The sequence below is a fragment of the Pholis gunnellus genome, assembly GCF_910591455.1.
Source record: "Pholis gunnellus genome assembly, chromosome: 6".
NCBI lineage: Eukaryota > Metazoa > Chordata > Actinopteri > Perciformes > Pholidae > Pholis > Pholis gunnellus.
This window is the reverse complement of record NC_136532.1, coordinates 9,556,793-9,575,024: the sequence shown is the minus strand read 5'-3', so window position 1 is coordinate 9,575,024 and position 18,232 is coordinate 9,556,793. Positions and strand designations below refer to the sequence as shown.

The following is an 18,232-nucleotide window of genomic DNA, read 5'->3' as shown; positions in this document are numbered from 1 at the left end:
AGACGCCGGATTGGACGCAGATGGACTTTTGTGCTTTGGCTTCTTTGATCTCTGAATGCATTAATGTGAACGTGTGTCTTCCCATGCAGGCATTTGTGTGTGCTTTTATGTTGTTTGTGTGGGAGTCTGTGAGCAGTTATCACCTGACGTTCCATTTGAAATCATCTTACAGTAAAACAGACTTATTATAGAAATCAGTGCTCATTAAAATGGAGACAGAAGGGAGTCCTGTGGAGCATCTGCTGAGATGTTGCAGGTCTTGGTCTCCTTTGTTACACCTTCTATTATCCTGCCTATGTAGAAATATCTGTCATTGCTCATTTCTATTGTCTTCTTACTCTCTGCAATATGATGCAGACTATTGGGACATACAGAAGCAGCAGAGAAGCAGAGATCCACACCATCAGGTGCGACCGAAGGCCTGTGTGAGATTCCACTGGTTGCCAGTGGAGAGCAGTGACGACGGGTCAATGATCAAGTTCAAATGATCTTTATTTCTCTCCCTTCACTTTACCTTTCCTCCAGGGAGCCCAGCCGTCCGACCAGCCTGCTGCCTGCTGACTGGAGCTCGGGGCTGGCTCTGGGGAGGGAAGATGAGCCCTTACCTCCGGGGCTGGAGACCCTTCCACTCCGACTGATGCAGCAGGACTGCACTGCTGTCAAAACCCTGCTTTTACGACTGAGACGGACACTGCAGGAGGTGGGATATGCACATGCACACACAGACACAAGCCTACGGAATCTTCTTAACGTGGGTTTGTACTCAGATTAACTGTCTCAAAGCACAAGCATAACACAACCTGAAGCCAAAAGTCATTGTTATACCTCTTTTATCACACTTACAGACCCTTCTTTGATCAAGTTATACATGCATTAAATCGTTTTAAACCAATAAAGGTAAGGGGTTAGCAAATAATGTGCAGCAATTGGCTTTTCAAACCAAAACAATTCTTTACTCCATGTTTTAATAGGCTCTATTTCAGCTCCATGAAAGCATCTCAAAGTGGATGATTTTCCGCCTTTAAAAGGTCTCTGTAATCACTTTGTTTTGCTAATTTAATCAGATTCTACATTCGGTGGATGAAACTGGGAGGCGTATTTGAGCGTTTGCCATCATATTCTTTATCTGCACACATACACACACACACTCAAGCTCCGCACATAAATCCTCCTGTTTTACTCTGCTCTTTAAATGCTTTAGCCTGCTTAAAACTAAAAGTTTTGCCTCAGGCTATGAGGCCATCACAGTGTGATAGCAGGGAAACCAGTACAATTACATCCAAACCATTATAGACGTGATTAGCTGTAATGGTCACTTAGTAAAGCACTGACACGATGTAATAGCTGCACAAGGTTTAACTGTAAAAGTCAGAGACCCATATTGATGGCCCTGTGCAGTCATGTCATCTTTTTAACTGTGGCACTACTTTACACCAGACTGTAAATGGAACGTAATACTATTTATTCTAGCTGATGTATATTTGATCATTTATCGAGATTAAAATTGTTTTTTTTCGGGGGGTGATTGCAATTTGCGCAGAGCTTGACTCGAGGCAGATTCTCAGTCATAATGATGAAACAATCAACAAGAACAATCAACCGCTGATTTTTAAATCCAGTTTTATTTAGAGTTCACATCAGAACAGAATGATAATAACACTCTTTCGGAAAACGGCTGAGGCCTCAACAGTCGTACAAGTTTGTGAGCACAGTTTCAACCGCACTAGTTATTTGGAGTAATATATTGTGTTGTGTATGTTATGTTTTGGAATGAAAGTGGTCATATTGGTACTAATATATTTTGAAAGTGTATGAAACATTTACACACCAAAGGGTAGTAATACCCTTCCTGCTTTGGAAGTTGAGCCGACAGAACATCCATTAGCAATGTCTGGCTGCTGTTTCCTTGTAATTTACATGGGTGACTGACCCTTACCAAACACAGCAATATTATACAGACACACGTAATATAAATACACAAAAAGACATATAAAAGGGTGACCAGATCTTCCCTAATACCCCACTATTAGTACATCTGAACTGAGATCAAAGCTAGCTGTAAGGACCTCTCTGTGAATTACAGTCCACAGAGGCGTCTGTGTGACTTTCTCCCTTTCGCTTCACTTTTCATCTCTCTGTTTTTTCCTCCCAGGACAACTGTGAAAGAGACATGAGACATGAAATGATAATATAATAATTAGTAGAGAGAGACATAAATTAGAGTGGTGGTGGAGAGACTAAAAGGAGAGAGAGAGAGAGAGAGAGAGAGAGAGAGAGAGAGAGAGAGAGAGAGAGAGAGAGAGAGAGAGAGAGAGAGAGAGAGAGAGAGAGAGAGAGAGAGAGAGAGAGAGAGAGAGAGAGAGAGTACACAGCAGCAGAACATGAATATGAAAGAGGGGATACTTTGCCCCCTTTGCTTGCTCTGTTGTGTCATAGTTATTGTGTGTTAACTTGCACATTTTGTTACCCGCCATCAACGGATGTAATCCATTTTGCAGCAAGGGGAGGGTTTACTCTGCACGTCTGTATGCTTTGCATTTTGTTTGCTTTGCCCCAATGTCTCTCTAATGTCGTCCAAAACACTGCTCGGCTTTATACAGTATGTCACGCATAACACGGTGCAGTTCCATTCCAGTCCTCCTCAAAAACAACTGAAAAGGCACGGAGATGCTCACTAAGAGGCAAACATTGCAATAATGAATCATGCAGAGTAATCTAACGGTTATGAAACCAGCGCTCAAGTCCAAACGTCCAATATTTATCTCATTATCTCCTCGATGTTCTCTCTCTGTTCTGCTCTATACCAGTCACTACTGTATCATTATCTCAGAACAATACAATAAGAAATTACAAATTGCGTGGACTAAAGTGGATATTTACATGATCATTTATTACGCCTTACGCTACAATGAGCTTTATACTTTTTGATTAATTTTGTTGTAAAGTTTTGTTGCGACCTGAGACGGCAGACCGGAGAATATTTGTAATGCTTCAATGCCTCAAGTTCAGTTACGTTAGCCAGCTTTGTGGGAAAATAAGTGTAATGCTGCTCAACAGTTGTCTGCAAGAAGATCTGGACAAAGTGAAAAAGATGATAAAAAGAAACATAACTTCCCAGTTTCTCTGTTGCTTTCAAAAAGTTATGAAACTAAGCGGTTTAGATGCAAACTAACCTCAATGTCCCCAGTTAAAGTTGGACTGGCACCGCTATGACATAACTGTGCGTGTCCTACACAAAGCATTGACGAATGCATATCGTTACACAAGACACGCATGACCGACAGGCCAGATAATATATCGCACCATATCATTTCCTGCGTTTTTGTTGTGCATCGTATTAGTCAGATTAGCATATTTAAGCCAGCTGCAGAGACTCCATCCATCTTGGATTCATTCCTCTCTCAGCAGTTTATCCTTTTGGCTGCACGGAGGAACAATTGTAAAATGCCGCTGTCCATGTGTGCATTAATGTTGCCTAACACAATGATCCCCATTTGTCAATGTCAGCCACGGATTCTAGCAAATCTGTGACGGCCCTATTTTTTACAGCATACACTCACAGTCTTTGTGGGCCTGGTTTGGCAATATCCACGCATGCACCGCCAGGCCCTGTTAGCTTGTGTCCCAGCAGCCCCTCTGTCCGTCCCAGTGACTCTTACCCCTGAGGCAGCTGCTTGCCCTGTGGCAGCAGCCTATTCTTGCTGCCTCCGCCAAATCGTTTCCAGCAGCATGTCTTGGTAGTCTCCTTGCAAGGATCGCTGTCAGTGTGATAAAGCGTAGTCGAAAGTGCTGTTGTTCATTATATTGTCATTTAAGGCAGTGCCATTTATCTCTGCAACTATCGTTACACCAGCTTTTTAAGAGATGCAGATTACACGAGAACTCCTGAGGCCCGGGGTTAGAAACACAAGGGGAAAATCAACTTTGCTATACCCGAGCAGAGTAGGTATTTCCAATTTAAAGCATTCACCCTGTGTTTTCCAAAGAACTCACTACATTTTATGACAGTATGTTGTTAATGGGGCTGACTTCCGATAAAAAGCTAAATGTCAATGAGAGAGAGTGGGCATGAATGCACCTTCGAGTTATTTTGAAGGTTTTCTTCTCTTGATTTAACTGATGTGGGAATGTGATTAAAGACGTGTATGAAACTACAAAACCTGTTTTCCTTTCTTGGTCCATTCATCATCTTTAGACATTTAGCTTCTGGGTAGTGCAAGTCATTAAATCCAGAGCTCCCAGGCAGTTTTCCCCATTTTGAAATCTGAAAGGCTTTTTACTCAACCACATCTAATTGTGGGGACAGTTGTGTGTTAAGTCCTGTGGGACAGGGGTGACCTTAAAGAGAATGTGTATGTGTTAGAAGGAAAGGAGAGAGAGGGTGTTTGGGTGTCAGTGAGTGTGCGCCTGTCTCTCCACATGGGGAAAAGCATTGATCACCGGTGACACATTGAGGGCCTCACGCCATAGCCCACCTATAATTCTGATAGGGAGGTATGCTTCTTTAAAAGGTCAGCCAAAGCAATAAACCATGAAGTTTATGCTGTGCAAAGATTTAGGCTCTGATGTTTCTCAGAGTTACCTTCAAAAACCAGAAACTAGGACAAAAATATGCACAAACAAAATCAAGATTCTTGCCTAAAAAGCACCTTTTTTACGGTTATCGTTAAGTATTGTCATCTCTCTCAAACAACAGATGGGAACATGCACATGAATCTGCAAGTGAGCAGAAGAAAGAAAGAAAGATACCTTATCAGAAAACTAATTGTTTGGAACATACTCGTACTTCATACCTTACCGTGTTCCTTGTCACATCTTTGTCATGTATCTTGTCATCTCACACTGCATGCAGCATTGCATCATTATCAGCAGTCCTGCCTGAAGACACGACTTTAACCTCTCCAGGTTTACCATCTGTCCAATCATAAGCCCTCACAGGTGACATTTAGGCCAGCGCCTGCTCTCTTTAAGGAGTGTGTGTGTGTGTGTGTGTGTGTGCACATGTCTGCGTGTGCACACTTTTGTCACATGAATGTATGCACTGAATGGTGTGTGTGTGTGTGTGTGTGTGTTTTGGAGCCCCCTCTAGCTGCCCTTGCTCTCTGCCCACCTGTGTTAAGGAGCAGAGACAAAATGTGTCTGATCGCAGCTGGTGTTAGAAAACACAGACATAATATAAGAAACCAGGTGAAAAGTTTCAACATGAAGTTGTATTTATCCAGGCAGTTGTCCTACATTTTTATGAACCAAAGGTGCTTCAACCCTAGATTAACAGACTAGATGTAATGATGTCCTGCAGATATTCTGTAGAAAATGATTACTACTACACTAACTTTTAGGATATAATAAAAAGCACCTATCTGGATGGAATTAGTCTATTATATCCCCCTCTTTATTTTCTTATTGAATTGGTAGCCAGGCTTCTATGTGTGATGTTTTTGCCAATATTATTTAACAATACATTAAAATAGAAAGAATTAAAAGCGAAAATACTTGCAGATGCCTCGATTTTGTTACAGACGATTATTAACCGAGACTGAACTTGTAAAAATCATTCTGTGCACACCACAAGCAGCACTTCCGATGTAAATCACACACCTCATCTTGATGTTTTTTTCATATTTCTGTCTTTTGCAGAGCACAGAGACGAGTCCTGCCAGCAGCCTCCAGTCTCTACCCATCAGCCCCTGCAGTGAAAAATCCCTTCCATTTAAGGTAACCTAAAGCAGAGCATTTTAATTTGCTTTATGCGTATGAATAATACTGAATGTGTATGTTTGTGTTTAAGAGAAAAGGAGAGAGGTTTGCTGAGTGTTCAGTGAGTGGCTTTAGCAAACTTTTGACTAATAATTATTGACATCTGTTAGCTAGTTTGAGTGTAAGCAACACCCACACTTAACCTTGGTGTCTCCCAAGGAAGACAATGCTAAAATCAACTATTAAAGCTAGCAGGCATTGTATGGATTACACTCAATTATTGCCCCAAATTGGCTGCCCTGACACATTTTTAGAACTGGGCCAAACTTCCTCCAGATTGGTTGTAGTTTAATATATTGCATTAATGATCAATGATCTGGCTCTCTGTGGTTTAGATGGATTTCTGGCAGGTCAGAAACTTTGGTCAGTATGGTACATATTGACTAAAACTCTAGCCTTGACACTGCTCAATAAATAACTACTAACTAATAAAAACTGAATTTTGCTACAGAAGAGACACCATATTGTCTTCATATTTTTCGTAATAGAAATGCACAAACACCCGCAGCCTTTCTCCCTTTTTGTCTTCCATTGTCGGCAACTCGGTTGTCTTGTTTGTATAAACTTAAATGTAACTGTCAATGGACAAAGGTGACCTGGAGTCCTGTGCTGGGGATCAGTGTGAGCAGCCACATTGTGCTCAGGCCGATTGATCCGTACACAGCGATTATAAACGTAGCAGGTTGTGATTGTGCAGAGGTGTCTGCAGAGATTAAAGTGTCGAATAAAATTGGCCCAGCTTAACATTTTACAGCAAAATACCGTTTATGCCATCAACGCATACACACAGTGTATTTTTGTGGAGCTCTGTTGTTGTGTTTTTACAGGTCGCTACAAGTCAAACTTATAAACTGGGCAACATTTACTCACACAACAATTTAATACATGGAACCAGCTAGTTCAACTAAAATAATACAGCACCCTATCTGTGGTTTAAAAAGGAAAAGATAAAACTGTATCCTCCTTTGTTTCATGTGTTTCCCTCAGGTTTCAGGACAATTAACTCATAACGATCAAATAGGAAGGAAGAGGAGCAAGGCAGGAAGGGAGAAGGAGAGGGAAATTTAAAGAAGAGGGTAGCAAAAAGAGAGTTGGGGATAAATTGAACGAGAGAGGGGTAAAGTGCTTTGCTTGCCTTGACAGGCCCCAGACACCCTCTGTCAACCTAGTCCATCAGAGCTGTGCACCCAGATAAGATTTATTAATGCAGGGACTGGGAGTGTGCGTGCTCGTGTGTGTGTGTGTGTGTGTGTGTGTGTGTGTGTGTGTGTGTGTGTGTGTGTGTGTGTGTGTGTGTGTGTGTGTGTGTGTGTGTGTGTGTGTGTGTGTGTGTGTGTGTGTGTGTGTGTGTGTGTGTGTGTGTGTGTGTGTGTGTGTGTGTGTGTGTGTGCACGCGCAAGGTTTAGGTTTACCAAGGGAGGACTTTTGTCAAGCTTTTCTCTGGGATTTAGTTGGGTGGCAGCAGAGTTCTCGTTAAACCGTTAAAGGAGAGACGAGCAGTCGAGACGACACTTTTCAGCTCCGTGTTGCTTTCTTAAATCCCCCCCCGTCCTTCACATACATGGAGGGGTACAGTAAAAGCCCCTTATAATGTAGTGGAGCAACACACAACCACAAACTAAGGCCTCAGTACCTGACACAGTGCCAACAATATTATGCATAGCTGTGCTGTGTGTGTGTGTGTGTGTGTGTGCACTTATATCTGTGTAAGTGTGTGTTTATAGATAGGTCTACATAGAGTATTTTTTGTTTCTAGTCTGTACGCATTTATTTGTGTTCGCGTGCGTGCGTGTGTGAGAGAGAGAGATGGTGGATGTTTGTGTGAATGCATGCCCTCTTTATTGACCTACATGGAGTATCAGTGGCAGCTGGATGATAAGGGAAAATTAAAAATGTAGGGTGGGACACAGCATGAAGACAGCAGCTTTGGTTCAAACTCCCTCATGAAGGAATGGACGAATGGACAGAAAGACAGACAGGGAAGGTGGACAACTGGAATAGTTTATTCGGGAGAGGTTGGGAAGAAATAGGGCAAATGTCTGATTAAACAGTCCAAACCACAAATATGAAGACTTGCAATCAGAAATCAATAGCATGAACTGTAGGTTTATATCGCTCTGTCTGTGGATAAGGCTTAGAGTCGCTGTGTACAGATCCATCACAAATCTACTGTAGGTGTTGAAGGTTGACAGGCTTTGTGTTGAAGGTATTGCAGTCATACAAACTGGTTTGAAAGGGGCATGAAGATGCATTATTAATGTTCGGAACACATAGAATATAGTGTCTGTCATAAAGATATTCTAAGGTTCAGTTAGCTTCATCTGAAACTTTCAGCTGATATTGAAACTTGGTTGGGGTGAAGGACAATGTGAAGATTTAGATTTTCTTTTCTTTTTTAAACTTTCTTCACTTCATTGTTAATTATTAAGAAAGTTATGCACCAGATGATTAACATGTTTGTTTGCCAAACTTTTATTGAAGAAAAAGCACCAGCTGGCATCCAAGAAAAACTTGCCAAAATTCTTGTCATAAACAGTGATTTCCATTAACAATGGAGCATTCATCTTAAATACCTTGAGCTTCTTCTTACCTAACTTGGAGTTCACTTGAGATTTATATAAGAAGCATTGAGAAAACAGCAAGAGCTGGAAGAATTGAGGTTAGGCAGGGTATAAAAACGGGTAGAGAGAGCGTGTGTGTGTGTGTACGTATATATATATGTAGATACAATATATATATATATATAGATATATAGATGTATAGAAGAGAATAAGTAAGACGGTGGCAGGCAAAGGCTAACGCTGTAACAGAGCTGGAGGCATAGAAAAGAAACAACAAAACCTTGGAGAGGGCATATTGCATGAGGAGAATTTAAGGAAATGGTTGCAATGCTGAGAATAGGACATTGTTCTACTTGACTATAAGATAGATTGAGGAGCGAGGGGATGAGGGAGAACGGCTTTGGGGGAAAAGCTGAGGTGCATACAAAGGGATGCATTGAGTTCGAAGACATTAAGTTAGATAACTCTGTAAAATAGGAGAAAATGAATACGGGGAGTGCAAGAGATGGAGGTGAGAGAGGAGAAACGAGGGAAGAGTCTGAGTGGGAGGGTGGTAGAGATAGAGGGACGGGGGGAGAGAAGAAAAAAGAGGGTTGGAGGGAGGGAGGGGCGAGAAGAGGAGAATTTGTCCTGGCACTCCAGAAAGCGACTCTGCGGGTGTAAAAATAATCTACGGTAGCCACCTGAGAGGCTGCAGTGTCACAGTGCGCCCCAGTTTAATTTAGACCCGATGCATATGACATGATTTTTACCAGATTTTGTCCCAGTTAAAGTGTAGCACTGTATTTTAGAAGACTGAAGTCAAAATCTCACACTAGTGTTGTAAGGCGTGTATTCAGAGCAGAGTGTGTTCTAAAAACCGTTCGTCCCTCCTTAATGAATTGACATTTGTGTACATTCACCTTTGTGTCAGCAGACATGAGGAACTTCTTTTTTTAGTCAAACATTTATCATTGTGTCACATGCTGCATAATTAGAAATTAATAATGTATAATTATAATGAATTCAAATTTATAATTATGCACCATTCCCCACACCAAGGCCACGATACGAGAGGGTTAAAAATATACATGCGTGCAGGGAAACCTGTGAAGATGCAAGTTTCATGAGCACACACACTGCACACTGCACACACATCCTCACACGCATTTATAAACTAAATATGATGCCGTATGGCTTTCATACTAACAGTGAGGGTGGCGAGTATCTCACACACACTGCCACAAACTGAAGGGTATTAATGTGTGAAAGAGAGTGAGAGGTGATCAGGAAAAAATACAGTCCTCTGGATTTACTGTCCTGAATTTTATATTTTCTGTTCAATTTATGATCCTCCATATTAATAGTGAAATTTCAAGTTGTTAATTATGCTACACAACCTGAACGACAAAATAGGTAATTTGCCAAAACGGCACGTATGACTGTTGGAGAGTGACAGCAACAGGTGCATGCTGTGGAACGGTCACAGATTTAAATTTGTGGTTAATAGAAACTGAAACAAAAATACGACAAAAGGCTCGGTTAGGTTTGGTTTGGTTGTGTTTGAAATAAGTACGTTTGGCGGCATAACTTGTGTTTTGTGACACAAGTTAAATAAGTTCCGTATGTCTTAAGTTAACTTAGTTAAGTACATTATGTAAGTTAGCTTCCGTAAGAAAATTTAAATAAATCAACTTTGATTTTCTCACAGGACACGAACAGCAGTCTCCTGAGTGAAAGTCCTGTGTTTGACCCGTGCAGTCACCCTGCCCTCCTTTCTTACATGTATTTTGTTGCTTTTTATTCTATGTCACCTGACGTCTGCCTTTGCTCCTGTCATAATTACTATGGCCACTTTCACACAAAGACGAGTTAGACTGATCTGCTGCTACTTTGCGACAGTTGCTTAAAAAGGAAGAGCAAAATATTTCAGGTTAACTGCCTTACCCCAGGCTATCTCGACACTAAAGACGCTGTGTTTCTGAAGTAACAATCCATGAAACCTGCTGATAAGAGGTAAAACAGACTTATGGAGAGGCGATGACGACAGAAAGAGATTTATAAGACTGCAAAAACGTCCTTACGACAGTTTAAATGGCTTATGTTGAGCGGAGCAGCTTAAAAGGCTGTGCTTTTCAGTTTCAACAGAGTGTTAATTCAATCAGAACAAATAGACAATTAATCCCAGTAAAAACATTCAAGAATTATATCTGAAGTGTGACTCTTTGTTAGATCTAAGCCATAGCTAAAGCCTGTCTTTGTGCTTCTGGTCCTCTAAAATTTCATATTTTATAATCATTGATGCGTCTGTGGGTTCCTGTCTGTAATACAGTAGAAAATGAGTATGTCACTGCTTTCAATTAGGATATTTATTTATAACATTTATGCTATATTTAATATGTCTCAGTGATAATTCCAGCTCAGTGACTATCGCTATATTTTGGCAGGTGACATCTCTCTTCTAACTCAAACAGCTTGAACTTACATAACTGCTTTGACAGGTTGCCAAACTGTGTCCGTGTGAGGTGTCAGCTGTTCTGCCTTTTTTGAGGTGTTTGGGACAGATAGAGAACCTGTAGCGCCACATGGCTGCTGCTGTTCACCAGACACAACACGCCTCTCGGTTTATGATGGAGAGTTAAAGCATCACAGTTTACTGTAAGCACCATCTACAGTATGTGACCGAAATCGAAGTGCTTGTGGATGAGTTGATCACTGAACACTCGTTCCCTCTTAATTCTTCCATTTACGCAGTCCTAACAGTTCCAGTGCATCCATCGCGAAGCATCGGTAGTTCGGCCCTCTCCTAGTCTACTGACAGCAGAGTAAATTGATAAAGACAGCTGACAAAGGTCACAGTTTTTAATTGTGCATTCTTGAAGGCATGGAACTGTATCTCTATGTGCAAATGACACATTATTTTATCACCTCCTCTCTTTTTTTACACTTCAGCTGCTTCTCATGCTCTCTTCTGTCAGCGTGCATGAATAGTATGTTACTAAAGTCATAATTATAGGCCGTCAGGCAGGCACGATATGAGCACCGACATCAAGTAGAGAGAAATAAAGAAAGATAAATATAGACGTGTATTTCACACCAGAGGAAGGCTACCTAATGCAGGGTCAGTGTGCACAGGTTAGTGTTTAGTAATTTTTAGTAAATTCAGTATTTAGTATGCTGGCATTTTCCAACAGAACATATTACATACTCAAAATATGTTCAACAAACGTGTATATTTATGTATACCTACACTTCTTGGACTCTGTAGCACTAGTTGAATGGGTTTTCTTTTAGGTTTGTGGTCTAAGAATTCTTGTCTGTTAGTCAGGCTACATTTAAAACTTAAGGGGACACTTTGGAGTTATGAAGTGGAAAGTTATGGATAGGTGTTTGGTAAATCGGTATAAAGAGAACAAGGAGAATGCATTTGATCATGCTGTTATTTCTCACACCTCTTTACCCAATTTCAAGAAATAGGCAATTTGTAAAACAAACTGGATAAAGAGGAGTTTTATAATAAACAACACATTTTCTCAAATGTGTCTTTCTCAAAAAAAAAGTTAACAAATTCAATAATTTCTGCTAACAACGGGAATGTAATTCATCTCCATACCCTCTTCAACTTGCTGCTGATTGCAAGCATAGAGTGGCCTCAACCCTTTACACAAAATCACATAAAGTGGATGCACTCCAGCGATTTTGATCAGATTTATCCCCACTGAGGCTATTCCAATCACATTAGAAATAAATTCGCATGCCCCGCTTTTCTTCCACAGCCTTTTCCATTCAATTCAGCCTTGAACAATTGGTTGGAATGCCACCTGATGGGTGACTAAATGCACATTGTGTTGCTTCTTTTAGCAAGCAGATTAAAGTTTCTCATTTTTGTTTTATGGTTGTTAATGTCTTTCTTTCTTCAATGAATTTTGTAGGATAGGACATGGTAGGTTTGCTCAGCAATGGGTCTTTGAGTGACAACAAAATAAAGGCCATTGCACTTTTCTTTTTAATTGTATGTCATCACATTGAGGTCATATGAGCATGTCCAGTCCATTGGCATTTAAATCTACGTGGCCTAGTTGAGGTACATTATCTCTCTCTCTCTCTCTCTCTCTTTTTGATCCTTCTGTGTTCCTCTCACAGGTTATACCCATCTCCGTCTCTTTCTTTCTGTTTATACTCTTACGGTCTCGTCTGACCTGTAAACAAACCATGCGACATAGATTTATTCATAAGCCTGTTCTGAACCTTTGAGGCACAACTACAGATATACATGCAGTGTCATGCGCACACACACACACACACACACACACACACACACAGGGCACAGGTACATACACACTGTGCAGTTGTAGCCAGACAGCTCATTTAGAACAGCTTTCAGTCCTATTCGGGTGAGATTAATTTAGGAGGCTGACTGATGTAGTTATTGTCACAGCATGTTAGTGGTTTTTTCAGTCCCATCCAAATCTCATGTTAGTAATTTTGGTGCTGTGCTCTGGCAGGAGGAATAAAAACATATCCTTATCTATAAATACCGATATCTCTCCTGTCTCTCCATTCAGATTCAATGCCGCTGGGTTTTGTTGTTGTTAATTGTTTTTCTATTTCCGAGAGGGAAAGGTTTTCTTTTTTTAGGTTTTGTCACCATGGAAGCACTTAGCGAAGCTTTTAGCTTTGTCCTTCTTGACCATTATCTTTTGTCTGTGTAAAGCCCCCACACAGACCTCAACATCAATTAGTAAAATGAGGGAGCCAGAAAACAAAACCCATCAAAACTTTTTCAGACACTTGTCCCCAAACACACGTACGCACACAAACACTCAAACACACACACACACAGACGCACACACGCACGCACAAACACACACACAATCACACTCAATCACAATCAGATACACTGGTGCTAGTTCTGTTTCTTTAACTTTCTGAAACAGACAATGTGAGTCAGACGCCTAATTCTTGGCAAAGGTGCCAAAGTAAGATGGGTTTTACAGGGTAGTGCAGGTCTCCAAAGGGCACGTTTATCTGTTTTGCACCTTTGAACATCGAAGGAATTCTAAGTTACATGAAACATAAAAGTATTACAAAGCATTGAATTTTAAGGCCTTACAAAATATTCAAAAGTTTAATATGTATGTTAGTTCTAAAATGTTTTGTATTAGAATCTGGGCTGTTGGGAGACATGATACCACTATAACCTAAAAGTCTTATTGTTGTGACAGTGGTTTGTGCCTGCGGGAGGCTGTTCAGTCTTTTTTTTGTGTGGAGTTTCAGTCCCCAGCAACACAGAAGTCCTGTTAACCGAATATATATATATATACAGTATATATATCATTGACTTTGTAACAATGAATGAAAAATCGAAAGCTCGTCCATCATTTTGACGGACTGGAGGCCTTGGAGCGCGTCTGTGACCACTACGGGTCACAGAGTGGTACCGGTGGCATGGGTCCGATCCACTTTGTTTGTTTCCCATATACAGAGCCAGTGTTGTGTATACATTTAAAACATGCCGTTAGCCTATATCTTATTATAATTTAAAAAAATTGAAATTAAAATGACGGGTAATAATAGATTATGACAGAGAGAAAGTCTAACGAGGCCGCGGAACCTGCAGACCTGCAGCAAACACAAAGGTGCCGCGTTGCCGGAATTTGAATGAATGCGGCCGAAGCACACGCTTCATGCTGCTGCGGCCTGTCTGCTCTGTGTGTCTTGTGTGTGTGTGTGTGGCTCAGCTCAGTCAAACTGACACACCGATAGCAGCACACAGCAGAGGAGAGAGACAAAGAGCAGGGATAAACACTGAAGCACATCAAAGCACACAGTGGCGGTATTCAACGTGGGAATGACAACTGGCGGCACACCCTGCTTACTGGCCCAAACGCCCTTTGCTGACACCCAGAAACATCCCTGAAAGTGAAATAAGAGGAAAAGATAGAGATAGAGCCCCCGCCACAGACTTCTAAGGGCTGCATAAGTGATGATTGAGAGGGAATATGTTTGTATAAATCTTTACATCGTTTTTTTTTTTTACAAAGATAATTCCTGCATATATACCGTTGAAATGATTTAATTCTTTCTAATTGGTTAATCTATCTTTCCATTTCTTCTGCTTTTCGGGGTCCATTTATTTTTAATTAAATCAATTTAATCCTTGCAACTTATTTTGACATGCTGCTGGCTAAATTGCGGTTTGTTATGTGGTATTAAAATGAGTTAAAAAAGTATTTTCTGTCAAGCTCCTTTTTTTATTTTCTCACACAGTCATTCATCCATTGAGGGACATCATAACGATCACAATTTAACACACAAGTTACATTTGTACATTTCTGATTATTGATGAGACTTGGGCATCAGGCTAGCAGGCTGTGTTTGCATGCAGAGAGGTCATTTAAAGGATGTTGTTGCAGCTATATGGTTCCCCGTGGTCTCCCTCTGACTCTATGTCTGTCCTTTAGCTAGATGGCTCCCCACGGTCTCAGACCATCATGCTCAGCCTCAGGCCCTCTCTGTCCTCTCCTTCTCTCTATCACTGCCCCCCTTTCCTCCCGTCTCCGCCTCATTTTCCTCCTGTTATCTTGCCCCTCTTTTTTTCCTCCTGCTTTTATGTCCTTGAAGAGGTAATGATCGTCTGTCTGTCATCTGCTCCTTCTCTCTCGCTCTGTTATTGCTTTCCTCTTATTCCCTCTGTTCTTCTCACTGCGTCACTCTCTGTCCACATCTTAGCTACCTGTCAGTTTCAGAATATTTTAATCATAACTGCTTGGTCTGGAGCCCGATTTTTGGACCTCCCTGTGAGTCATTGTGTAGCCTGAGATCTTCTGGCAGCTCCCTCTTGGCTGTTTGACAGTCAAATAACTGAGCTTTAGAAAACCCTGCTGTAGGAAATCAGGTTGGCAGACTTTAAATTGAGCTGTCTTCCCTTCAGTAACTTCAGTTAGTTAACTTAAGTCGGATAAATGAGACTCAAGTAACAATTGCGGCACACATATAGTCATAAACATGATACATCATGAACATCAAACACATTTTAATGTGACATAATGCCATTTTTAGAATTATTTATAACCATCTTTTTTTTGCTGTGAAGCACTTTGTAGCTGTTGTTTTGAAAGGTGCCATATGAATAAAGTTATTTTTATTAGTATTATTACTCTCCTCCCTCTCCTGTCTTCTGTCTCGGTTGCTGCTCTCCATCTTCCCCACAGCAATGTCCCCTGACCACACAAGGTCATATTTCAAGTGCCATGTGCTCTGGGGGTGCCGCCATAGGACACGCCAAGTTTATCACAGACGCGTAGAGAGAAGAGGGGATCACAATGCCTGCTGCATGCATGACAACTTTATTACACACACATACACACGCTAGCGAGACCAGCAACAAACGCGCTCATGAATGCACATAAAACACTTGAAAACACACGTAAACTTTTATGGAGACAGTCAGAAATCCACACGTGCACACACACACACACACACACAGACACACCGTTTGTATGTTGTCATCCTCTTAGGCTCTATGTATTGCTTTTGCGGGAATATGGTCCCTGAGATAAATCATTGCTGTCTGCAGTGTCCTAAGTAATGTGGTGTCTTGTTGGTTGTGTTTAGGACCCCGGCAGAGAGGAGGCGTTGCTGCAACAGCTGAGAGAGAAAGACGAACTGATTCTCAGACTCCACAAGGAACTGGTAAGGTTCGAGTTTAAATGTGAACGCAATAAGAAACATTATCAGCATTTTTCTTGAGGTCTCACCACCAATTCTACTTTTTGCCACGGTATAGTGTTTTGATATTCAAAATGCCTTTTAGTGATAGTCGATATAAAAAGTAATCAGTATGAGAGAAGTTGAAAGTTAAAACGATTGCGTGTTCATTTTGGAGTACCACTAAGGCTGCAAGTCGAGCTTTTAATTTATAGTCAGTAGTTTTGAAGTTCATAGTTCTGTAATAACAAATAAAGCTTTTAACTCAACCAGATTTCCGCAAAAGCGAAACAAATGACAGCTCCATTTTGACTTCCTCACATAAAAACACAGTATTCAATAGCAGCTGATGGTCGTTCAGCGATAGGTACACATGATGTTCAGTAATGACAAATATTAACGAATCCAATAAATCAAAATGTTTCTTCATTATGCGGTAGAGTCGTGTAACTAATAAGAGAAGCAACTCATAGTCTCAGACATTGATGTATGCAAGGTTTGCTCATCTAATTTTATCTCTATCTCAGTTTCTTTCTCTGGGTCCCTGTTTTTCTAAATTTCTAAATTAATAATTTAAGGCGCTTGAATGTTTTTGAATTATTTGTTTTACGGGTATAAATTAAAGACTAATTGCCTTTGAAGCACCATTTTTCATTCCCTTTCAAACATTTCAAAGAACTGGAAAGTTTAACTTTTTCAATTTGCCAAACAGCTTTGTCAGTTTTCCTTCTTCTTATGATGTTCTGCTGTGTGAGACGACATACAGCAGAGGGCAGAGTGACAGGAAAGACTGATCACAGAAAGAGAGAGGAAACGAATGTGGGAAGGGTTTTTATAGTTGGTTTGAAGTCACAGCATGGACATCACATGGTGTGGCACCATGAAGCCCGTCTTTTCCATCTTTGTTAATGCAAACTGCTTGTTCCCACCAACTTAATGTAATAGCAGAATTATGATTGGGACTTCAGTCCAGCCAAGAAAGAAGTATGTTTTCACAAATCTGCCCCTGTAGACAAGGATGGGAAGCGTGGGAAAATTCTCCATACGGCAACGTTTTTCCATCATTTGTCATTTGCTCATCCATAATTTGTCACCTGTTCCATCAAAGCAATGTAATGCAGACATTATGCCAGGCCTTCGCAGGATAATGTGCCAGCGTTATGGCGCGATAGTGAGAGATGCCAGTCCAACCCACTCACTTGAGTCTCATCTGGCATCTGTTTGTTTGATGACTTTCTGGCAGTCGCATCTCATTTTCCTCCCTCAGCAGCACCTATCTTCCTCTCTCCTCTTTCTATATGGGCTGTGTTAGCACTGTGTGCGCTTAAAGAAGTGGAGGTAAAACCAGCGTAGGCAACTTATTTTGTTGTGATATTTGTCAAAATTCAAATTACATCCTAACAGAAAAACAGTAAATCAAATGCTCTGACAAAAAAAGAGACAGAAATTAGCTAACTGTGGCTGTCACAGGCCTGTAATACGCCCCTAAAATGATTTTGTTCTGCCTTTATGAAACGATTGGAAGGCCAACCGTCCTTTCTACCTACCTCCTCACATACCCATGTGCACTCTGCCACTGCACTCATTGCGTGTGACCGGAGTCTTCCACAAGGCTGGGCAGACACAACTTCCCAATGCTAACGTGCTAGCTTGACAGCTGTGACAACTGACGATGGCCTTGTGTGCTTTTTATTTCATGTTACACGCGATTGAGACATGAGGTAGTAACAACAACAATGCGCTACTCGGGCATCCAGGGAGGATACTTCCAAGATCTAGCTTACTCTTGCTAGTTTCTCCAAAGCTGCCTCCCCCAACACATTTGTATTCATACCTCAGACTTACCTGATGACTTAAATGGCCACTCAGACGGCTACATGCACGGTTCCCCAGAACACAGCTGTGTCTGGAGCTACCCGCTACTCAGCCCTTGAGTGTTCCCCCTCGTACAATATCCACTCCGGAAAGGAGCTGTATTAAGACTGTTCACACTGTTTAACAGTTCATGTAACCATCATTTCTCTCCTTGACAGGCTAGACTAAAGCACCCTTTTAATTGCAGTCAATAATTCCTTGTAGCTAGTTTTATTCTTTTAAGAAATACATGCAGCAGCCTATAATGCATTTAACATTTATATATAATTCCATTTCACATGGAAATGGAATTCAATGACTAAAACACGACTACTTTAGCTGATTAGAAGTTATTGAAGAAATGTTATCTA

General features: G+C 41.0%; 1 protein-coding gene across 1 annotated transcript in view; it reads left to right on the top strand.

Moving 5' to 3' along the window:
- ccser1 (coiled-coil serine-rich protein 1) overlaps positions 1-18,232 on the top strand; it is a 103,742-nt gene that overhangs the window by 36,136 nt on the left and 49,374 nt on the right. Inside the window, exons 7-9 of the mRNA XM_079162010.1 lie at positions 526-700; positions 5,638-5,715; positions 15,915-15,992. Coding sequence (XP_079018136.1) covers positions 526-700; positions 5,638-5,715; positions 15,915-15,992 — 331 coding nt within the window. The remainder of the gene's footprint in view (positions 1-525; positions 701-5,637; positions 5,716-15,914; positions 15,993-18,232) is intronic.